This window comes from Podarcis gaigeae (genome assembly GCF_964106915.1).
Source record: "Podarcis gaigeae genome assembly, chromosome: 2".
Classification (NCBI taxonomy): Eukaryota; Metazoa; Chordata; class Lepidosauria; order Squamata; family Lacertidae; genus Podarcis; species Podarcis gaigeae.
The window spans coordinates 79,389,283-79,414,864 of NC_139679.1; the positions used below are offsets into that span (position 1 = coordinate 79,389,283).

General features: G+C 38.3%; 1 protein-coding gene across 39 annotated transcripts in view; it reads right to left on the reverse strand.

Annotated features, from left to right (window-relative positions):
• The window catches only part of RAF1 (Raf-1 proto-oncogene, serine/threonine kinase), an 85,612-nt gene that overhangs the window by 15,767 nt on the left and 44,263 nt on the right, over positions 1-25,582 (reverse strand). For 13 of the 39 annotated variants that reach the window (XM_083726786.1, XM_083726774.1, XM_083726802.1 and 10 more), the window contains 7 exons: positions 14,646-14,736; positions 6,735-6,964; positions 4,816-4,928; positions 3,683-3,785; positions 2,126-2,283; positions 1,876-1,974; positions 352-505 (listed from right to left, as the gene is read on the reverse strand). In XM_083726786.1, coding sequence (XP_083582912.1) covers positions 352-505; positions 1,876-1,974; positions 2,126-2,283; positions 3,683-3,785; positions 4,816-4,928; positions 6,735-6,941 — 834 coding nt within the window. In that variant the 5' untranslated portion in view covers positions 6,942-6,964; positions 14,646-14,736. Of the gene's footprint in view, positions 1-351; positions 506-1,875; positions 1,975-2,125; positions 2,284-3,682; positions 3,786-4,815; positions 4,929-6,734; positions 6,965-11,787; positions 11,914-14,645; positions 14,737-23,912; positions 23,945-25,582 lie in introns of those variants that run through there. The other 26 variants (XM_083726798.1, XM_083726771.1, XM_083726799.1 and 23 more) reach the window with 4 other exon arrangements.

Sequence of the window (25,582 nt, forward strand, 5' to 3'; positions counted from 1 at the left end):
AAATTGTTATATTCTGTAGCACAGAAACTCTCTGTTTTAACTGGATTAACTTTGCGCAGGCCATACTTCTATGGAAATATTAACTGATTAGTAAAGGTGATGGCAACATAAATAATGAGATGTCACTAAGTTAGTCACATATTGGCTAAAAGCATCCTGTTCTCTGATCCTTCAAATCATAGTAAAGAATTGGTAACAAACTATGGGGAGTTAGAACATCAGCTGAGAACTGCGGTTTGGCAAACTACTGTGTTCTATGAAAACAGGAATGCAGCCATTATAACCTGCAGTAAGTATTAAACCAATATGCAATTCAGAAACAACTGGCTAAATACCCAGAAAAAGGAATACCTCAATTATTCGGTTATCCACGGGCATAGTTGTGCTGACCATGTGGACATTTGGTGTTGATGTAGATCTCTGTCTTTGAGAAAGGGAGCCCTCGGGAGATGGATTTGATGTGCTGAATGTGAAGGCATGAGGTGTAGAATATCTGTGTTGAGAACTAAAGGATGGAAACAAACATTTTTCATTTCTGCTACTAGGAAATGGTGATTCATTGTTAAGCATCAGAAAAGCTGTTCTCTAGAAGATATCACTGCTGTAGTGTCTACTTCTCTTGAAATAAAATTAATATATGATCAGATTAGTCTGGTTCAGATGTAACTATCTCAGCTGAACAAACCAGAGTTTAAATGGACTGGGAACCAAGCATGTATGTGCCCACACTCTCCCATCTCATCCCTCCAGACATTTCCTCCCACTTCTGCGCCTGACTTTGGCAAAGCTTTCCTGGCTTCTTAAAACAATCATTTCCCAAGCATCCAAACTGAGAAACTGCGGTTTAAGAGCTATCACTAAACCAAAATATCAAACCAGATCAGTTCATTAAATTTTGTTAATTTTGCCATCTTTAAGTGCCGTTCCAATTACTACTAAGAAATGCAGTTGCAAAGTGAGGAGGCTTCGCAAAATCTCCGCATAATGTTGTCCATCCCCTAAGCAGGCACTTAGCTTGCCTTCCGATGTGAGGATGATTATAGGAAAAAATTACCTATCATTGAATAAACCTATTGGATGAATGTTTCCCAACTATGGTTTTGACAAAATACTAACAGGTCTGGTTGTTAAATCCAAGCACTGAGGTTACGGCACCCTGTCCTGCCTTCACACCATCCAGCTCCCCGTCTGAATCCTGGGTTCAAGAAAACTTTCGTTTGGTTTGCCCTGGCTCTCCAAACCCAGATTTTAGACCATTGCTTGAAATGGTCTTCCAGTTCTCCTTTAGAGGAGGACCACATGAAACACAGTTTGCTAATCTGCTTGCAACAGCCAACTATGCCATGCAGAGACCAGGAAGTGAGGGAGGGGTCCAACTACATGACACACAGGAGAGCCAAACCATAAATGTATGTGGATAGGCCCTATTTTTTAAAAAATAACTAAAATATTAATATATTAATAGCATTTTAACTTGTAAAACACTAACCCTTGGTGCTTAGCATGCAGTAAGGAGAGTTTTGTCTAAGATATTCACACCAAGCTGTTTTGCACATTGCTACCCAGGCTATTACAGCACTACCATTATGAATTTCAGTCGTACCTTGGACGCTGAACGGAATCCGTTCTGGAATTCCGTTCGACTTCCAAAATGTTCGAAAACCAAATCACAGCTTTTGATTGGCTGCAGGAAACTCCTGCAGTCATTCAGAAGCCGCGGACGCCCCCTCGGAAATTCAGGTTCCAAAAGAACTTTCGCTAACTGGAACATTCACTTTGCAGTGTTCAGGAGCCAAAACGTCCAAGTTCCAGGGTGTTTGGGATCCAAGATACAACTGTATAGCAAAACACAACAAAAACCAAAATTCAACTCACTTAACAGGTATCCTGGACACGGACTCCCGCATTCGCCGAGTCGTTAAGGGAGGTAGCGCAGGGACACCAGTATCACCAACATTTGGGTGTGGAAACAATCTGAAATCAAAAGCATGCAGCTGAGCAAAAAAGAAAAAAATAAGCAGATTTTTACTAACTTCAATAGGCCTTTATGTTTGAACCAGGGCATTTATTCTAATTTTAAAATAGCTGCATTTTTATTTTTTTTAAGGTTAAAAATAACTCTTACAAGAGTTGCCGGATGTTGCTCCAGTCCACACACATGGTAGGAACTTTTGTGCTGCAGTGTTCATGGAATTTATAACCGCAGGTTTGACACCGGAATCCATTTAGTAAAAACTTCTGGCAGATGTCACAGTATGCAAGCTTTAGAAAGGTCTTCCGTGCCTGGAAAATAAATTTCGTATCTAAGTTTGTATGAGGTAGCCAATTTATGAAGCTTCTTACATATTTGTTCCAAATTGCTTGTTACCACATTATCATTAAATATTTCACATTTTACCACTGGAATTAACTTTTATGAATAAAGCTATAGCTTTAAACATGCTTTGCTCAAAATATACTGTCTCACAAACAGCCAGTATTAATATATTTTATTTTTCAAAACACAGGTGATTTCAGCAGAAACTTTTTTGCGGGGGGGGGGGGGGGATAATTCAGATTATTCACATTTTCAGAAATTGCTTTATTTTCCCTTGCAACCATGTACATTAGATTAGACTAGAAAGAAACTTATTTGGGTAAGTTTAAACGAGCAGCTTTTGTATCCACAATGTTATTTGATCGGAGAACTACATTTATAGTTCATGTCCATAGGAGCAGAAAGCGAACTCAATCTCCTAATCAAAACTCACCTTCTCCATGAAAACTGTTCCTTAACCCCTTAGTTCTCCCTCCCAATTTAGACAGAATAGGCAAGTACATTCGCTCACAGTGTTACTCTTGCTCTCCTCGCCTCTCATTATATTACATGGTGGACCAGTTCATATGTCATGGGCAAACCAAAGTATATCTTGCTGTAAACAAGCAAATATGCTGGTGTATACTGCTCACTTTTACTCACCCACCCTGCAGGAAACAGCCCCCGGCACTAGTTTAGTGTTACATATGAACCAGCACTTATGCTTTATTTATCCCTCTTGCGGTTTGTTTAGAGAGGCAAAACACATAGCACTAAAAAAGCGCTGTGCTTTGTTTCCTTCTGACTTGGGGAAGGGAGGAGCAGGACAGGCGTGCTTTGAACAGCATGCACTAGCGTGTTTGCTCATTCACAGTACAGTCACAGTTAGGTTTACCATGATGTGTGAACCAGGCCAAGAAAGGAGATGCTTTTAGTCTTGACCGCCAAGCATTTGGATTCCTGATCTCAGAAGAATACCTCAGTGTCTACTGCCACAGGGGCAACAAAAGAACAAAAAGCTAAAGGAGGCAGCCTTTGCCAACCCAATGCCCTCTGTATGTTTTGGACTACCATTTCCATCATCTCCAACGGCCATGCTGGCTAATGGGATTTTGTCAAAAAAAACATTTGGAGGGGACTAGGTTGGGGAAGTCAATGCCCTAAGGGTCTGGACTGCTTTTAAAAACACCGTTGATTTTCTGCCAAGATTGGAAAGGTAAGAACACTTAGATATATTGCAACACTTGCTTTGTGTGCTGTTTTGAGGTCAAAGTATTATGAAACCTTTTGAGGACTACTGTTGTATAATTTCTTATAAAGTCTTGCAAGCTGTACTCCCATGAGGTATTTCCAAATATTTTGTACATACAAAAGAGATCAACATACAAAGTTGTGTGTTGTAAGTGGAACATGATCCAGGAAATCCACTTGCAATTCCTCTCCAATCAAGGATGCAGCATCTGTACCCCAATCCAGCCGTGCTTTTTTACTGAAAAGGTGGGGAGAGAATACGCTGAATGAATTCAATGTTCAAAGTGTATGAGAACAAAAAAGCTACCAGTTTTTAACTTTTAACCAATAGCCTTGAAACCAAATTGCTTAAAAGTTCGGAGCTACCTGAAATGTGTGTGAACATACACTAGTTTAGTAAGTGGCAACATTCAAAATAAAAGAAAGACGTAGATACCAAAATTTTAATGGCAGCCTTAATGATATGGAAGTTGTATAATGGATTTGAGCCCTAAAGTTGTCTGAAATTAACAGATTCATGTGCAAAAATAAAATCTCACAAATAATTGATCCAGGACTGTGGCTTAACACAGCATTCTATACCAGCCATCAGTAGTGTGAAGTCAATTAAGTTAGATTCACTCCCTCAACTTGTTAAAGAATCATTTGGTACTTAAAAACAGTAGACCCCTGGCCCTATAAAAAGCGCATTAAGTCTTATACCGCCCTTTGTCCATAAATCTCAGGGCGGTTCACAGGATAAAATGAGATTATCCAAACTGAAATTTATATTCGAGCAGATAAAAATTTCCAACATTTTAGCTAAACCTAAAAAGATAGCACTCTACAAGTATCAAAGAAAAATGAACTGAAGAAAATTCTATGAACTGAAGAAAATTCTAGCTTTATTTCATTCAAAGTTCAGAATAAGCAAAACAATTGATTTCACTTAGAATAAGCAAAACAATAATTGATTTCACTTAGGACAATAATAATAATAATAATTTATTATTTGTACCCCGCCCATCTGGCTGGGTTTCCCCAGCCACTCTGGGCGGCTTCCAACAAAGATGAAAAGTTCAATAAATTCTTTGCATTCCCGCTGACTTCAATAGAACAGTTAAGCTTATATTGAATTCTCTCCATTTGAATCTATACAACACCAACTTTGTGATTTTGTACTGTTTGAATCACTGAACATTACAAATGTGAAGCAAACAAAATACAGGGAACACTATGGGAAGGAACTGCTTGAATGGTTTCATAAAACGTAATATTTTAATTCTTACCCTTTGTGTTCATTAAGTAATCTAAAAACAGCACAGCATTCTGGCTGCAGGCCTCTAACTTTGAGTGCTTTCATGAGACAATCATGAAGGGTCATTCCATTACGCACATTCACCTGTTAAAAAAGTAGTAGTTTTAATTCTGAAACATTTTCATTCTTCAGTCATGGAGTACGAATTACAGTGTGGTTATCAATCACTGGATGACTACAATTACACAATACTATTATAACTGAAAATTGCCATTATGGAGTTTTAACCTTGAATGCTGCTAATTCTGTGATCAAAAACTGAAGCGAAGGGATATCAGCTCCGCCCATGGCATGATGGATAACAGCAACAATTGGGGGGAGAGAAAGACATAACATCTTATAAGGACAGGAAGAAACATCACGGACTGAATAATTGCCACACACAGGAAAGAACAATGATATAGTTTTAGTTCCTCACATGAAGTTTTAGAAATTATTTAATGTGTCAACACGAATAGAAGTTATTAATATTGCAGTTGTTGTGTAAGGGGTGACTATTATGACTGGAATATAACTGAAACTAATAAGATTTTAGAACACAGAAATAAATAAAATTAGAAAGTCAAAAAATCTAGAACATGGGGGCCCACCTTAATTAAATAAGGTAATTTAGTATTTGAATTATTGGTAATAATAATTGTATTATAAATTGGCATTGTTATAATGAGGCTATTATTGGAATGTAATTGAAAACTACTAAACGTTTATTATAAAAAAAAATGAACGAAGGGAATCAAGTCTCCAACACTTCTTCATTGAAGATTCAACCCACATTTTCCTTGTTTGCCTAAGGCTGCTGTCTTAAAACCTAACACCTGGAAGTAAACCCCACTGACATCCACAGGACTTCATTCAGAGCAGATGTAAATAGGATTGCACTTTAGACATGAATGGCATTGCCTAAAACAATTAAGTCAGGTTTTTTAGTGTCACAGCTGCACAGGCACTAACCATGGTTACTTACTGCCAACAAGTGTTCCCATCTTCATTGGTTGCAACACTGAATAAGTGTGAACCATGGTAGGGCAACAAGGAGGAAAGTTGGGGTGGGGAGTGGGAGTGAATCTGCTCCTTCTAGTTTAATCTTGATAAAGAAATCAGCAGCACTGTATCTGCACTGTAAACACTCACCTGGTAGACATATGCAACGTTCAGGAGGAAAGTGAGCAGAATGACAAAGGCTGAATTCTCCCACTCTATATCTAGCAAAGAAATCAAGCAGACTGCCAAAAGGGGAGTTCCCCTCCTATGCACTCAGCATAGAAATGCAGGAGGCTGCTGGGGAGGGGAGTCAGAGCTCTCCATCCATCCTCTGCTAGTAGGCCAGTAAATATTTTGCAGACTAATAATTTTTGTGGGCTTATTTACAAGGCCGGTGAAAGCAGTACCTTTAAGCAAGGACAGAAAGTCATATGATAGGCTTATCGAAACGTCTGACAGAATCCAATCTAGGCCTGCTGCAATTAACCTGAGCTGATGTAACTTGTGTTGCTGACATTTAACAATCTGCATATTGATTTTACGATTTTAATACAACTTTGCAAGCCTTTAGGATATACTTATAAATCACTTTAAAGTCAGAAGCAAAAAGAAAAACAAGATGCTTTTTCTGGCTAACACTGCTTTAGTATCCAAAATAATCCATCAGCAGAGGACCTATTCATAAGAGACAGGATCGCATATTCATTGAAGTGATACAAATCTCATTGCTCTTCCCAAAATTATGCATGTGTATATTGGGTCAACATGTTGAACAAAACATCACTGTATCCATCCTGAAGCATCTACATTTAAACATTATTAGCCCACTGGGGCACTGGAATGTTTATGCACTAGTGGGGGGGGAAACAGCCAATCTTTCATCTTGCACAAAACAAGAAACAGACTCACCACTGTGCGTTGCTTGTTAGGCAAGAAAACACGAATGGTATTGCTTGTCTTGGAAGAATCTGAAAGTTTCCCATCATCAGAAGCTCTACGCTGATAGCTGTACTGCTGGACAATAGTAGGTGAAATACAGTTGGATCCATTGAAGACAGAATCCTTTAATCCAATTCCATCAGTTAGAGCCTTCCAAGCCCCATGAATGTGGTCCATTGAAGCAGTTGAAGCAGTAAAACCTTTTAAAAGAAGCACAAACACATTCTGAAAACAAGTCTCCTTAAGTGCAAAACCCAAAACAGTTAGATTGTTCAACTATAAATGAAACATTTGTGGTACTCGGGTATAGGCCAATGAATTATAATTTGCACAATCAAGGGCAAGAAAACCTTGTCAACAGCTATGCTTATTTTTCTTTTGTGAGTGTTCATATGCACAGATATACACCTAAATTTCTGCAACCACATGCTGTGTCCATCAGTAAGGAAAACTGTGCAATGCATGTGTGACACAGCACAGATTCTTAGACTCTGCTCATTAGAAGCCTTCACTCACTGAACAGCTAAAGGGATACCAATCCTGAGACAATGTAACTTTCTCTAACCCTCCATGAAATCAAACTGTATGTTGATATACAGATATGTATATGAGAGTTAAGTATCAATTTAATATGTTTTATTTTAATTAATGTAAACTACTTTTCTCCCAGAAGTCTGCATTTAGCAGTATTAAGAGACATTGATTCACGACTACATTGTTAGCGAATTTACATATTTGTAAATTACAGTGGACCCTCTGGATACGGTTTTAATTCGTTTCAGGGATCCATGTGCACCCCGAAAAATCCGTAACCAGAGGCTCCGCTTCTGCGCACACACAAGCGGCAAAACCCAGAAAAATACCTCCGGGTTTGCCACTTTTACAACCCAAAGATTACGTATCCAGAGAGGTAAGTAACCCGAGGGTCCACTGTATAGCTCTATTTATGTGCTACTTGCATAAAGGGGTGGTCATGCAATCAAGGTGTAGCAGGGCCACACTACTGGCCCACCCTAGAGGTCACATGGCTTCACTCAGCCCCTCCCCTGTTATCCTCACATTAGGTGTGGATGTCTGCAGGTGGAAAGCCTACATATGTAGATGTACATACCTAATGAATAGACAACAGGGGAAGCCAACCAACTTCAGAAGAGGGGTGGCAGCCAACAATGTGCTTTCACTTTAGTGTGTGAGCACACCTTCATATCAGTAGCATATGAAAGGGGTTCATATGTAGAGTGTCTATGTACAATTTGATTGCAAATTTAGTAGGCCACCAAATATTTTTTAGACTGTGGACCTACACGCTTACAAGTTTAATAAGCCCATTGAACATAATGGGAATTACTTCTGTGCAAACATGCATAGGATTGAGCTGCCAGTTGACTAATTACTGTATTTAAGTAAGCCTGCATATAAAAATTTCAGGATACTTATCCTTTTTCCGATACTGGTCTAATACGATTTACAACTTAACAGAAGTTCCCATTTACTGTCAGAAAATTATTGTATATTTTCTTCTTCAGTCCCTATTACAGTAACATAGTAGAATCAAACCAGGCTAAAAGAAAAAGGGCCTTTATCCCTCAACTGCACCAATCAAAAATGGATCCTGATGTTTAATTGGTTAAAGCTAAAGTTGATTAAGCAACTGATTAAAAATATTTAAGCTAGCCGTCGTAACATTTAGATTTCCTTCCCACTATTTAAAGGGTGAGAAATAAATCATTTAATTGTATTACCGCAACCTATAGGTTAAAATTGAGGAACAATTATTTCCCATGGTCACACAATGAATTACATGGTTGACCTGGGATTTGTCAAACATTTTGTATCAGATTCCAACTGACTTATATTGGAAAGTTTGGAGGAAATTTTCCATTCCAAAATCCACATACCTGTCCAGAATTACATAAATAAAACCATGAGGGATCCCTATCATGAGCAGAGAAAATGCAGCAGAAGAATGCAGGCAAAGGGATACAGTTGGAAGGAAAAGAGGTAGTGATCTGTAGGAAATCTGAAGTGTAGTTCAGAGTTGTTGGTAAAGTTAGTATTTAGAACTCATATTGCACATTTCAAGGATTCCAAGGATTGCATCAGATACAATAAGCCATTAACTACCTGCATAAGCAACATACAAAAAAAAGAGACACCTCAAGGTGCTAATAAACAGTTATTAGTTGGTTCAGGCTAGGATAAATCTTAATCAGCTTCTTGAGAAGTGGTTTCTCTCTTTCATTTGGTAGATGCTTCCTTGTATTGTTTACTTCCATAGAGCGACCAAGTTCCTGTGACATCAGAGCCAGCTAAGTGCAGTTCAAAAACTCCCTACAAACCAGAACTGAATCCAGGCACACAAGAAGAGGGCAAACTGGAGGGGAGGACATGCCTGGGCTCAAACATCTTTCAGGCACCAAGAAACCAGTTGGCTGAAGCAGTCTATGGAGACAGTTTTCTTGTCCAATCAGATTTTAAGCTACTAAACAGGCACTTAATTAGAAAAGATTCAAGACGAAAGCAGCTATGCAAAATTTCCCATTGCCATGTTGCCACTAATGTTCCTTGCAATGCAATTCTCAGAAGTGTTTGCAGATCAAGGAACTTGTAAATTTAGATCAGGGTTCAGGAATTTGTAGCCCTCCAGATGCTGCTGAACTACATTTCCCATCATTCCTCACCACTGGGCATGCAGGCCGGGGCTGATGGAAGTTGAGTCCAACATCATCTGGAGGGCCACAGGTTTCCCACTTCTAATCTAGATCCTGCACATATCTGCAAATTGTGTTTACTGGAATAGAAAACCAACTAGCTGTGTTTGTTGCCCTTGCCAGCGTCAACATTTCTACAGGTCAAAAAAGTGAACAACAAACAGTAGTGCTTTGAACTGCCGGCTCTGACCACTTTCCTTATCAGGGTCAGCAACAGAGGTAGAATATTATCAATGTTCAAATGTCAACTTATTACTACAACATGTGAAGGTATCAACTCTATTTGTCTCTTGCTACCTTGCTTGTTTGGTAGATTCACATTCCATCCTTTTAAGGTACTCACAGTGACATACATGGCTCTCCCCTAATTTTATAGTTCTCAACAACTCTCTGAAGAAAGGTAGGCTTAGATTCAATGACCATCTCAAGGCCATCATCCAATGAAAGGGGATTTAAACCCAAATTTCTCTGGCCCTAGTCTTGAAACTCTAACCACTAAATCATATTGTACCATTAATATTCCAAACATAATTCCAGGGCTCCCTTCATATATGGGAATATTTCAATTCAATCTCAAAAGCCTAGCAGGCAGAGGGAGGAACTTGCTGAAGGCCAACCATTTAGCTTCATGGCTGTGCTGGCTCATTCAGATGTAAGAATATCCAGTTCAAATCCTGACTGATATAAAACCACTGGCCTGGGATTCAGAGTTGCCCTTCCTTCATGAAAAGGCCTTTGATGCAGCAGACGTTCCCGCGGAAAGAGGAGGTGGCAATTTTCACCAATACCCTTCCCACGTTCAACCCTCCCACACTAATCCAGAGGGTTCCCCAACCAGCCAGAACAAATTGGGGGTGGGGGGTCCATGCAAGACAAATCAGCCAAAAAATGCCTCGTTTTTCTTACATGATCTCTGAATTGAATCCACTGTGTGGCTTTTGGAGAAATAACTCATAGTCTAACCATCCTCAATGGGCTGTTGGGAAGTTAAAACGGTATTCTGAGTCCCTAAACGGGAGCATACGACACAAATGTAACAAAACACAGCTGAACAAGGATTTCACCTCCCCACTTGAAACACAACACACTCTGGATTAATTTAGCGATTACTCATCCATAACACCAGTTTAAAATGGAGTCTGATAAGCTATTTTTTAATACAACAGAATAATCAAGCAAACAGTTGGAATTACTTAAAGTAATGACAAGACAAAGAGTTAGCTGTAGTACTTTGTGAATCCTAAAATATTATTTTTGTTGTAACTGTGATGTTTAGCTTATTTTTTGTTAGTTTAGTTAACAAGTGTTTCATAGATGCTGATTATTTGTAATTGTTTTACTAGTTTGTTATTTATTCTGTATGATTTCTGCCATGTTTATGATGCTCTATTATATTACTGTTACTTATTGATTGTAAGCCGCTTTGGAATTAATTTGAATGAAAAGTGGCAGAGAAATATAATCAAGTATAATCAATCAATCAAAAGTCTCAGACATAGTGACAGAAAAGCATTGACTGCTGGGCCAAATTCAATCTATTACAGACCGCAATCCACTGGCAGAGGTTCTTTTCTTCATTTGCCCACCTAAGTTCTACTCAAGAGTAAACCCATTGAAATTTTGTCAGCTAGACTAACATGCACCAGAGACACTGTATTTTCAAGCAGTGGTCCCTGATCTATGAAACTCCCACACAAGGGATATGAGTTGGCACCATCAGTTCTAGACTTCAAACAGATTTTGAAGGTCTCTCAAATGGCCTTCAACCAAGATTATTTTATTTAGTTGGTGCTGGCTTTTAAACTATTGGGTTTTTTTATTTATGGGTTTTGATTTTACATTGTGTAACCAGTTTCCTACTGTGTCATATTGGAATTGTAATTTTTGTGTGTTTTATGTTCCGTAAGCCACCTTCAGTGGACTCTGTCCTGAAATGCAGCCGAAATATATCCAAAATAAATAAAGCAGACAGCAAGAACAGAAGGTCAAAAGAAGAGGGGCAGCTACTTTCTCACTCATGTAATCTTGACTCTTTTCCCCACAGTACTGCAAACAGAGGAAGGAAGTAGATTAGCACAGCGAGTTATTGCTAGACAATTGGCATCTATAATTCCTTCCCCCATGCCAATTCTCAACCCTCCATGTCAGAAACTGTACCAAGGAAAGAAAAGTAAGATTAATCCATGCCAAGGGAGAAGCAGCAGCTGCAGCAGCTACTGTGTGAGGAGGGTGCTTGAGAACAAACTCACACTGAAGGTATGACACTTGGTTCTCCATCAACCCTACCCCTTTACCCTGAGAAGCCAACCTACCAAACTAGTTGTAGAGCAGGACTCCAATGTATTAAGAATCCAGAGTCTACTCCTTTCACTTATGAGTTTCACCTCAAGCAGGCTCCTGTCAGTATGCACTTGGGAGACTGGTAGTTCTTTTCAACTCTGCATTTAAAAAAGTTAGATAAGGTCAATGTTGAGTCTTGCAAATACACATGAGTTAACTGAGCACAATGAACGGAGCCAGGCAACAGTCCCCATAAGAAGTCATGCAAGTTCTGAAAAAAAGTCATTGTAGCCAGTATGGAGGCAGGTCTTTGATCATTGCAATCTATAACACTATAGCAATCTACAAGCATCAAGGCTACAAGCATCAAATCTGCAATTTTCCTAAGACAAAAGCATGTCTTAAAATGTTCAATCCTGGCACATTGTCTTGTTTAAAACTTCCTGTAGACTACTAGTTTGGTTACATTATGCAAATAAACTATTTCTCTTTTACAGTTCTTTGTGTACACCAGAAGTTCCTTGCCACCTTTTCCTTTGCTACATTATTTCTGGTTGTCATTTTTGTATGATGATATGCCATAATGCAATATATAGGAGATATTCCCTTTAAACTGCTACTGATATTACTAGCACTTCCAAGAAACCATGGGCAGGACTGGGATAAAAAATTAGCTATAAGAATTGTTCCATGAGGGCAGCTACTGAGCAGAGTAAGAAACATTTTATTGAGGAAGAATTATCCAGATCATTAATTACTACATCACAAATAAATTTGCTCAGTAGCTAAATATAAAATAAACTAAATTCTGTAATATTTTTATAGGCAGAAATTCAAACATGGCCAATTTAAACTAAAAATTTTTTTGAAAGATTATTTTTGTCATGTGTATTTTATGTTTTCCGTTCGAAGTTTTAAAATGTTTAAAAGAAAGAAGCAAAAATGACCCAAGAGAACCTGACATGCATTAACAAAAAGACACCTTTGATTAGGCAAGGGAGAAAACAAAGCATCCTATCTTTCTCAGGTATATAAATATGGGATAACCACACATTCAAATATGAAATATTTTCAGCCCTCCTTTTTTCTCATGTGCCAAAAGAAAACTCACAGCACTTGCTCAACTCCATAATATGCCAATTAAACACTCCAAATTAAGACAAATGGTTGAGGAGTGCCCCATGGCCTGGACGGTAGGAACAAGGATCACTGCGCTAAACCCAAAATTTTAAACCTAAACAAACTTGTAAACAGAGCCGAATAATGAACATTTTGTTAAGCCTCAAAAATATGCACTTTACACATAAAATATACACCATACACAATACACCTAACTCCGATGGCTCTTTTAGAACAGAAAAACCTCCAATACACATATGGGGGGAAACCAAAGCAGGAAAAATATCAGGAAGGAGAGAAGTGTAACAAAGACAAAGTTAAACACTACTGCCACTTTTCTGCTCCTGATCATTCTTTGAAAAAGAAAAGGAGTTCTGTCATGTTTGCATGTAGTTTGTGGAAACAGGCATATCTTCACTGGTTTAACTCTAACTGCAACACCTACAAGCTAATTTAAAAGATTTGTGGGAAAACTTATGTGTGTATGTCACTGAGGTAACAGCTAGCAATTCTACAGTGGGGTCTACATTCTAAAATACAACAAATATATTTCCCTAAAAGCTGTACAGAACTCTTATAGCAATCTTAGTCTCAGAGTGTGTGTGTGTGTGTGTGTGTGTACACACACACATGTGTGAATTTTTGAAAGATGATAAACATTGCGGCTTGCAAACAAACTATAAACAGAAGTATAAATAATGACTAGTGGGAAGAAGTAGACATTTTATCCTACACACTCACACACACCCCTAATAAAACCATCCCACCTTTTCTTGAGAGGTAAAGGTAGCTAACGAACAAAATCACTAAAATAAACAGATTTAAATGTATTATTATTATTATTATTATTATTATTATTATTATTACTACTACTACTACTACTACAACAACTACAATTTGTATACAGAGGTACCATGGGTTACGAACTTAATTCATTCTGGAACTCCGTTCTTAAAACAACCCAAAGCGTCCTTAACTCGAGGCACGCATTCCCTACATAGGCTTCCTGAGGCCCCAGAAGCAGATTGCATTCATATCCCGGGGCAAAGTTCGCAACCCGGGACACCTACTTCCACGTTTGTGGAGTTCGTAACCCAAAGTGTTTGTAAGCAGGACTGTTCGTAACCCGAGGTACCACTGTACTACCCTTCATCCATAGATCTCAGGGCAGTTCACAATATATAATTACAACATAAAAAGTACAAAAACATAATAGGATAGGGTTTTAAAATTTGAAAGGTTTACTGTTACACAGTGGGGGAGGCACACTTACACAGAGAGAGAGAATTAAAGAAGGTGTGGAAAACAGGACATTATACAACAAGCTGAGCAACAGAACTCCTCTCTCCATTCCCTACACCTTCCCAAATTTGCTCCAGAGGGTTGGGGAAACCCCTGAACAGATTTTGGAGTAATGTAGGAGAGAGAGGGGAATACTTCATTGGATACTGGCTGTATAGCTCAAAGATCACATATAAACTAATATTGTATATTTTCTTGTAACCCCTGCATGTCAAAGCATAACAACCCAATAATTGTACTAAATTTTAAAACTCTCCTTCTTATGAAGATGGCAGCACATGATAACAGTTGAAAATCCAACACATGCAAAAAGCCTGAGTTCCTTTTCAACCCTCACTATATTCATCAGCTAACAAATGTTTCACGACTGAGGTATAATTCCAGATTAAGGGCTGGAGTACACATTACGCTTTGCCACTGGGATGCTGCCAAAACCATCATCCTGCTCATAACATAGAGAAGTACTTACTGTGTGGACCTCCGCGATCATGTTATGAATTTCCATGCTCCTGTTTTCAGCAGCATCACTGCCATGGCAAACGTAGTTATGTGCTCCAGCCCTAAGAACACCAAATGCAATATATCCATCATAACTAGGCTTACACCAGATACATTAAGTTCATATACTATAGATAATATTCTGAAAATATGCAAGTTGGCTATATTCTTTAGCACATAATTCTCAATTGCCCTTCTTGGTACATACAAAGCAGCCAACTTTTCTGTTATGGACTCATGTTCAATGACAATATTTGCTAATCATGAGCACATAATGAAACACAGCTTAATTTTGATGTATATGTATGACCTTAAGCTTCATTAAGAGTGAAACGGGGAGGTTACCTCTATATGCATTTTTTAAAAAGGTGATAATATACACATTTAGTTTCTAGATTCTAGGCAGCTCCATTTAACTGAGATCTTTGATATATGTTAAGATGTTATATCAAGAAGCTTGAAATAAATTTGCTCAGCTCTAGGGTTGAAATGTGCTACAAGGGTTCCAAAACCAAACACAGCTAGACTTACCATTTCCCACCTGAATCCTGATCAGGCACACTTTTGGAAGATTCAAGGCCTGTATAGTGTAGTGGGGAACCAGATATTTTGGACTCCACCCCCCCCATTACATATCGTATTGTCTTTTCAGTGACTACTGAAGACCCTCGTTTTTTCTAACAAGTCCTTTTAAGAGGAGATTTGTATCCACAGACTGTATCTGCATTAGATTCGAATTGTTTTCATATATGATTTGTTGACAAAATATTTTTATAAATGAAATTGGTTTGTTTGCTTTCATCACTGACGGGATTCCAGTCATAACGGTCAGTAATAGTCAATCAGAGCCAACGTACATAGCGATTAGGGTTGAACTAGGACCTGGGAGACCAGGGCTCAAATCCCCACTCATCTATGAAGCTCAATGAGTGACCTTGAGGCAGTTACAATCACTCAGCGTAACATACCTCGTATGAGGCTGCTGTGAGGATAAAATGGAGAAGGGAGAATCATGTAAAACACCTTGAGCTCCTTGAAAGAATGGTGGGATTGTAAAAGTAATTATATAAAAATATTCACTAAGTGGATACAAGTTAGCATCACTCAAGCTGAGCCAAAGACAAAACATCCACACTGCCAAAGTGATGACAGATGTCTTAGTCACCTATTTGTAGGCTTTCAAAGCAGATTTTAATAGATGCATAAATTAGCATGTCCAGAAGAAGTCTGGAGAAATCCTTTAAAATCCTCACTGTATAGACATACCAACTATTCAGAATTGAAGGCCTGTATTTTAAATGTGTTTTTTCTATAGAGAAAAGAATTGGTCTCAGTGGACAGATTTAAATATAATTCAGAGGTACTATACTGTAGAAGCCTTTCAGTATATCAACCACATTTAACATCCAATACTACACTGGAAAACTTGTATAACTAAATGTTTTAATTTCCAAATAATGTAGTCATGTAAATATTTTAATTAGATTACTATTTCTGCCATAAAATTATGACCATTCATATCAACTTTACAATGAAATTCTAAACATGCTAGACTGCAAGTTCCCCTCAGTTATACAGCCTTCATTATGTACATGTATAGATTTTGGATTAGTTACTAATGAGCTAGCTATAATATATTTAGAGTTCAGGGGCATTTATCTTTCCAAATCAGAATGAAAGATTCCACAGGTGCTCTAACCCTGTATAAATATTTTTTTCTATATCATATTATTGTAATAGTAGCAATCATAATATTGCTAGAAACATATTTGGTTGCATCCTGTCAACAGAACTCTGTTCAACGGACACTTCCACTTAGGTGGGGGTGGGTAGAGGTAATTTTCACTTGGTTCCTCCTTTCCGCAGGAGTGGAAGAATGAGGGAGCAGAACAGCATGGGAGGTGGAATGGTGGGGAGATGGGGGGCTGCAGAAGAAATGAGATAAAATTGCCTTCTTTCACTTCACCCTGCATAACCCTCTGCTGAATATTAGTCCCAAGTCTGGATCAGCCCTCATGATATTTATAAGGTGTGAAAGGGCCCTTGTTAGCAATAGCAATAAGGAGATGAGTGGGTGAACTTCATTGTAAATGCTACATGGAATGGCCTTTGCTGATTTGGAAAAGATCTACTTTTCATTAAAGACTAAAGAAAGTTAAATATTACTGTTTAGCACGGGGTAGCCAAAATGGTGCCCTCTGGATGTTGTGGACTACAACTCCCATCAGCACCAGCTAACATAACCAATGGTCAGGCATGGAGGGAGTTGTAGTCCACAACATCTGGAGAGGACCATGTTGGCTGCCCTGGATCTGGATCACTTCCACCATAACCTCTTTCTGATGCCAGTAACAGATGGAAATGAAAAGTTAAGACACCACAGGCGTTACGTCACCGACACCAGTAACTGCTTACCGCGGTATTCCTGGTGAGAGACCAAATAAAGTATAAATCAATCTACTCTGTACTACCTCCAACTAATATGGTTCCAGAATGCCCCAGATTTCTCTCTTATATGTAAAACTGAGGAATAACCTAATCAGCAAAAACTCTTAAAAACAAGCACCACAAAATTCACTCTCTTCATTCTGGCAAATTTTAACACCGACTACAATGAACTTTTAGTTTATTAATCTACCAGTTCTATAGGCTATTCGTGCAAAACATATTCTCAGATTATTATATCTATTTGATTATTCCAGTTGATTACTGCCTAGTTGCCATTTGTGTTCCATTGCTTTAGTCTTGGCATAATTCACACATAACTGTTCCTTATTGCATACTTCCCCAAATGATTTCAACAATATCCTCATGCCAGTTAGGGTCTGGGATAACAGAACCACATTGTCTGTGAATAGCAATACATTTAGTTTCCATGTGCCAACAACTGCTAAAAAAGTTTGATTTATCAGCTAGTTGATCAATGATGCCATTCACATATATGCTGAGCAAAAAGGGGGCTAGTAAACTGTTTTGTCTTACCCCTCTGGTTGAACCAATTTCCTCTGACAACTGGCATTCTCTGTCTACTCTAATACGAACTTTGGTGCCTGTGCAAAAGTTCTTAATTAGAATCAACAGGTGTCTTGTACACCCTAACTCTACATAGTTTTCTCCATAAAATCTATTTATTTATCCTGCCAAAGACTGAGATCAGGTCAACAAAAGCAGCATGTATATTTCCGAGGGCCACCTGCATCTCTCTCTCAAATGATTTAGAACAAAGTACTGATCTATGATTGACTTCCCATGCCAGAAGCCTGCTTATTCATCCCCAATATTATTATCTGCCCAATCTTCAGCCTTATCCAATAGATAGTGTGTGCATAATTTGGAGGAAACATCCAAAAGGCTCACTGGATGGTAACTGACTGGGAGAAGTTTGCCCTCTTTCTTAAAACTTGGGACCACAATATTTTGTTTCCATTCCTTTGAGCAATCTACCAGTGCAGTTAACATATGTAAGGGGTTTTGCTAATACAAGGACCCACCAGTTTGAATTATCCAGAAACATCTATGGCAAGAGCATACCTTCCCCAGAGGTTTCTTCTCTACACAGGTAAGATATTTATATTTTTTTAAATATATTTATAGAGCACTATTCTATAAAAAAATCAGAACATAAAACCATACAGTAGAAACATATTAAAAAGTTAAAAATAGACTAGTCAGAGACATCACACTAAGTTATGTCTACCCTTGACTAATAAAACTTGATATTTGGTAAGTACAGTCATACCTCAGAATAAATACGCTTCAGGATAAGTATTTTCGGGTTGCGCTCCACGGCGACCCGGAAGTAACGGAGCACATTACTTCCGGGTTTCACCGTTCACGCATGTGCAGACGGTCAAAATGACATCACGCGCATGTGCAGAAGTGGCGAAACACGACCCACGCAGATGCGTCTTACGTTCTGTTCAGGATGCGAACAGGGCTCCAGAACGGATCCCGTTCACATCCCGAGGTACCACTGTATACCACTTTTCAGCAACTAAATATTTAACATTTATTTTCAAGTAACGCTCTTGAAATCTTAACTATTTAAAACAACCAACATAGCCAGAAAGCTTTTGCTCTCTCATTCCTGACTCTTCTCCTTCTGCTTTGGTGATCACTTATAGCAGAGTAAAATTGTCTTCTATGAACACGGTCTTAACAGTGAGTCCATAAGAGACTGTGCAGGCCAATTCTGAATCCACACGTCCTTCCACAGTGGGGACATATTTTTACGGGAGGGAGCTGATCACAGTGAGGGTTTGCCAAACATGCCTTCCTCTTAGCTCATTTCGTGCTCAAAAAAAAAAAAAACAAAAAAAACCTTTAAAAGACTACTTTGAGATAAACCTGAAGACAGAGGTGGAGAAAAGAGTAATTTGCGACGCAAGTAAAGTCGTGATGCGAGGTTTCCTAATACAACAGAACTCCTTAAAGAGGAAGAGACAAAATGAGAAGATAAGATAAGATTTTGGAAAAGATAAAAGAAGGTGAAAAGAAATTGAGATCCAAACCAAAGTCTCATGAGGTTTTGAGAGAAATTAAGTTCTACCAGATGCAGTACATGGAACTGATGAATCAAGAGATAGAATGGAAAATTAAGCAAATGAGACAAAGGACATTTGAATCAGCAGATAAATGTGGGAAACTTCTTGCATGGCAATTGAAGAAGAGACAAAAACTGAATACTGTTACAAGTTTGGAGGTGGAAGGAAAGAACATTTTTAAACCAAATGAGATCAGTAATTGTTTTCAGAGTTATTTCAGAAGACTATACGCACGAGGGCCGGAGAATGAAGGAGAAATAGATGATTTTCTTAAAAAATATGGACTACAAAGAATTTCACAACAAAGTACGATGGTTTTGAATGAGAAAATAACAGAACAAGAAATAGAGGGTGCCATCCAGAATATGAAATTGGGGAAATCTCCAGGACCAGATGGATTGACCTCCAGATATTATAAGGCTCTGAAGGAACGGTTAATACAACCGTTGAAGGAGGTCTGCAATGAAATTTTAGAGGGGAAAAAGGCACCCAAATCGTGGAAAGAAGCATTTATTACACTTATACCAAAAACTGAGACTGAAAAGAATCAGATCAAGAACTACCGCCCTATATCATTACTTAATGTGGATTATAAAATATTTGCTGACATTTTAGCAAAAAGGTTGAAGAAGGTGTTGGTGGAGGAGATCCACAAGGACCAGGCTGGCTTTCTCCCTGGGAGACATATGTCAGACAATGTAAGAAACATAATTGACATTATAGAACTGTTAGAAGTTAACATCAATACGAAGGCTGTACTAATATTTGTGGATGTGGAGAAAGCTTTGACAACATTTCTTGGAGTTTTATGAAGAAGAATCTCCATGGGATGGGGGTAGGCCAAAGGTTTGAAAATGGTATAGGTGCAATATATTCTGAACAAAAAGCAAAGTTAATTGTAAATAATGTGGTTACTGAAGAACTTCTTATAGAAAAAGGGACACGACAGGGGTGCCCAATATCCCCATTGCTTTTTATATCTGTCCTGGAGGTTTTGTTAAACATGATTAGGAGAGACCAGCTGGTTAAAGGAATTCAGGTCGGAGCCAAACAATATAAACTGAGGGCTTTTGCAATGACTTAGTATTGACCCTACAACAGCCAGACACTAGTACGAAAAGAGTTTTAGAAATAATTCAAGATTTTGGTCAGGTAGCAGGATTTAAGTTGAATAAGCAAAAAACTAAAGTCTTAGAGAAAAACTTAACAAATGTTGAGAGAGGTTTCAGAGTGAAACTGGATTAATGGTGGCAAAGAAAGTTAAATATTTGGGGATTAATATGACATCTAAAAATGTGAACTTATTTAAAGATAATTATGACAAATGTTGGACAGAGGTAAAGAAAGATCTAGAAATATGGTCAAACTTGAAGCTTTCCTTGTTAGGCCGAATTGCTGTAATTAAGATGAATGTATTGCCTAGAATGTTATTTTTGTTTCAGACATTACAGATTGTGGACAGATTGGACTGTTTCAAGAAGTGGCAGAAAGACATATCTAAATTTGTCTGGCAGGGCAAAAAGCCCAGAATAAAATTTAAGATATTAACTGATGCTAAAGATAGAGGGGGGTTTGCCCTGCCGGACTTAAAACTGTATTATGAATCGGCAACTTTCTGCTGGTTGAAAGATTGGCTATTTCTTGAGAACACAGACATTCTGGATTTGGAAGGATCTGATAACAGATTTGGTTGGCATGCATATATATGGTATGACAAGGTAAAAGTTCATAAAGGTTTTAAAAACCATATTGTCAGGAAAGCATTATACAATGTTTGGATTCGATATAAAGACTTGCTGGAAAATAAAACTCCTAGGTGGTTATCACCAATGGAGGCTAAGGAGGTGAAAAAACCTAATATGGATTCTAAATGGCCAAAATACTGTGAAATCCTAGAGCAAGAGAGTGGAAAAATTAAACTACAGAGTTTTGAGAAAATAAAGTCTAAGGTACGAGATTGGCTTCATTATTATCAAATAATGGAGCTGTTTAAACAAGACAGGAAAATTGGCTTCCAGGTGGAGAGATCAAAACTAGAAACAGAACTGTTAGAACCCAATACTAAGAACCTATCAAGAATGTATAACCTGCTGTTGAAGTGGAATACACTAGATGAGACAGTCAAATCAACTATGATAAAGTGGGCACAAGACATTGGTCATGACATTATGTTCGCTGACTGGGAACAGTTATGGACCACCGGGATAAAATTTACGGCATGTAATGCCTTAAGAGAAAATATTATGAAAATGATTTATAGGTGGTACATGACCCCAGTCAAGCTTGCAAAAATCTATCATTTGCCCAATAATAAATGTTGGAAATGTAATGAGACTGAAGGTACCTTCTATCACCTTTGGTGGACTTGCCCGAGGATTAAGGCCTTCTGGGAAATGATTTATAATGAAACTAAAAAGGTACTCAAATGTACTTTCCATAAGAAACCAGAGGCATTTCTCCTGGGCATGATCGGCCAATTTGTGCCAAGGAAGGATAGGACGTTTTTTATGTATGCCACCACAGCAGCGAGGATTCTCCTAGCAAAGTATTGGAAGACACAAGAACCACCCACGCTGGAAGAATGGCAGGCGAAGGTGATTGACTATATGGGACTGGCAGAGATGACTGGCAGAATTCGTGACCAAGAGAAAGAGACGGTGGAAGAAGATTGGAAGAAGTTTAAAGTATATCTTAAGAACTGTTGTAATATTGATGAATGTTAAAATGTCAAGGTAAAGGAAAATATGGAATTACAGTTGTAATTGATTGATTGATTGATTGATTGATTGATAGATTAATTACCAGAAGAAATTTAAAAAGACAATAAGTGATTAATTAACCGGCCTGAAGGGTTGTTGAAGAAACTTTTAAAATAGGGAAGCAGAGAAGGGGAGGGAGGGGGAAGTCCGAGAAGTAAGGTTATGAAAAAAAGATTTGAAATTATACATGTTTATATGTTTGTGTTTGTTTGTGTGTGTTGATTGTTTTGTTTTTATTTGTGTTGAAAATTAATAAAAAATTATTTTAAAAAAACCAATTGAAGTGCTCACAGGCCGGTGTTTCCCAGTTATCAGTGCTTATGTTACTTTTTTCAAGATTTGCCTTGAGAGTGTCTTTAATCCTCTTTTGTTGTCCACTGGTATTTTGCTTTCCATTCCTGACTAGAGCAATTTCTGCACCCATTGTGGAAATACGTATTCTTACGTCATGTCTAAAATAATCATGTCAGACAGACCTTGGATAATTTCCTTGCATAATGCTGAGCTCAATATGCCAATAGACAGCGAAAGTTTAACATTAATATGTGAAGATATGGTAACCTAATGACTAACCAACCTCTCTGAAAGAAACATCAATATATTATGACTAATCAACCTCTCTGTTTCAGCAAGAGTAATTTCAACTTGGTTTTTATTTTTGACATGCTTAACATAACACACACATTCCATTCAGAATACCAAGTAGCAAAATTTACAAAAGGATAAAATCATATTCTGCCCAATCTGGTTACACTACTTAATTCTTTCTACTCGGTACACACCTAAAAAGTTTGCCTAAAATAGCCTTTCAAATTATGCCCAGCAGCAGAAGACAGAATAACTCCGTCTTTTGCCCAGATTTCAAGGGACCCATAGCAGTATCAAGAGATGTACAGGGTGTTTTAAAATCCACTTTCTTTGTTCTTGACTCAACTTCTCATCATTCACAATACAGTCATACCTTATTTTGCAACCAGGGTCCATTCCGGAGCCACGGCCGCTAGCCAAAAAGGACGCAGGGCAAAGTGCCGCGTCTGCATATGCGCGAAGGGCGATTTAACACTTCTGCACATGCACGAGTGGCAAACCCAGAGGTAACCCGTTCCGGTGCTTCCAGGTTTGCCACGGACATTCGCCGGAATGGACGCTAGACAAGGCGGACATTCGCGGAGGTATTACTATATCAGTAAAGAAAAATAAACCTTTTTTCATTTAGTTATTTACTGATTGATTGATTGATTGATTGATTGATTGTTAAAAGTATACTTACTTTTGGTTCACCCTGTATAATGCATTTCCATTTTTCAGCACACTGGTACACACCTAGCCAATGAAGACTGTTTTTGGTAAGGCTTCCCAGGATTCAACCTTCTCTCTGAACATGCAAACTCCAGAGCAAACAGGTCAGATTGGAAGCTTATTTAGTATGTGTACTATACACAAATACCATAAAAGTAGTTTTAGAAAACCAGCAAATTATTAATAAACAACTGCCTTTTGTTAATTTGATACCACTAGGGAATTTAGGAAAGCGGGTATAGGCTTTTTTTTTCAGAATGAGGGCTACATTCCCTTGAGAACAACCTTCTAGGACATGCATGCCAGTAGTGGGTGGCCAGAGGTAAAAATGGATGGAACCAGAGGCAAAAGTGGGTGGGGCAACGGATGCACCTTGTGATTTTTACAGTGGGTTACACAAAAATCAAAGGTTCGAACACACCACCCCCTCCTCTTCTCCATCCAGGCAAGGAAGAGGCACCATTACAGTTCAATAGCACAGCCTGTTCAAGAAGGGTGTGACCTGGGGGAGTAGAGTCCCTAGGACCAGATAGAGGAACATTTGTGCCCCCAGGACTGAGGTTCCACACACAGGACTAAAAGTAACACATCACAAGCCTAGCTCTATCTACTGTACTATCCCATGTTGCTACATACCATGGGTGGAGATTGCTGAAGAATGTGATTGTTGGTACTAGGAAATAAGAACATCAAAACAAGGTCAATAGGACAGGCAGAGCTACATGCAGTACAACCTCAAATATAAAGTCCCTAGTCCCTGTCCAGCTGTGCAACTAGTCTTCTTGCTACTTAGAAGAGGCACAATGTCTGGTGGTCATTTATTACTGCAACAAAAGCTTCTTTAATAAATTCAGTGAAGCCTCGTAAGTGGGAAAATCCATTGAGGAACCTGTGACATAAGCCAGCCATCAACACTTAAAAGCTTTTACTTAGCTGTTGGAACATCATATTTCCCACAATCCTCATTTAGAGCAGGTCTTAATGAGCAAAAACATTCAGCATATGCTTATACTTTGTAGTTTTCTGGCTACCCCCGTCATATGGCAAAAGCCTATATGAACATATGGGAGACAGCATAGTGTGCAAATGTGCTCGTTTGTCTTTGAAGCTAGCTTCGGACCATTAGAGCTTCTAGAAAGACTACAAAACAGGTGTGTCTAATTCAAACAAATAAATGGTTCAACACAGATTAAAATAAAATACAGGAAAGATCTAAAGATAATGCTGGTATGTTCATTCTGTTTTTAAAGCCATTCCTTCTATTTAGTGTAAATCAGATAAGATATGGGATCTGCTATGGATCCCAAATGCACCTGAGTCAAGTCAAGTCCAGAAATCAATTAGGTGTTTTAGAAGACATTCTGTAGCACTTGACTGAACTAAACTACTCATTCCTGCAGCAGCACTCTGGACAATGAAATGTTAGGAGCTACAGTATGTACAGCATACATACTATATGAGCACGTGATCACAGGGCACCCTACACAGAAGATCCATGCAGCTGTTCTCTTTAAACATCAAAAGATACCACACTCTAGTAAAACCCACTGGATAAAGTGATCATGCCTAAAGCTAGTATGAAATCAAAATAATCTTTCAGTACCTACCAAAAGCTAAACTGAACAGTTTTCCATAATAAATGAACCAGTTCATAAATGAACCAGTTCGTAATATCCCAAGCAGTGCCAGCAAATAAAAGTGTTCCTCCTTATTCCACAAGGTTTGTGCTAATTCACACAACACATTTCTCCAACAACACATTTCATCTTTGACACAAGTCCTAGGGATAAAAGTAACAAGAAAAACAGGAAATCAAACTGCTAAAATCTGTATGACGAATGCAGCATTTTTTCTAACAGCCGCAAATCACGTGAATTGCTGCCATCCATAAATATAATCAACTTGTGAGTTGTCATCCATATTAGCAAGCGGAATGACTGGGACCACACACATGTATGAACACTAATGTGCACTGCACACATTCTAGGATACTGCTAGAAGGTCAACTTCTAATTAGCAAATATACATTCCAAGACACTCTTGGAAGGCACCAATATAGGTCCCATAGTTGATTGCATCTACAAGGAAACGAATTGCATGGGGATATTAGATAACCACACTGCACAGCTAAGAAAAAGAAAAGAAATTAAACTAATGACATATACAAGGAACTAGCTGGCACAAAAAGAAGCTAGCTAGTATTAAAGCGGCAAGAGACACGATTCAAGACAAGTCAATCCAGAAATAAATGCACATGCAAACACATTCCAAAATCAAGTCATACTTCAAAAATCTATAATTAATTC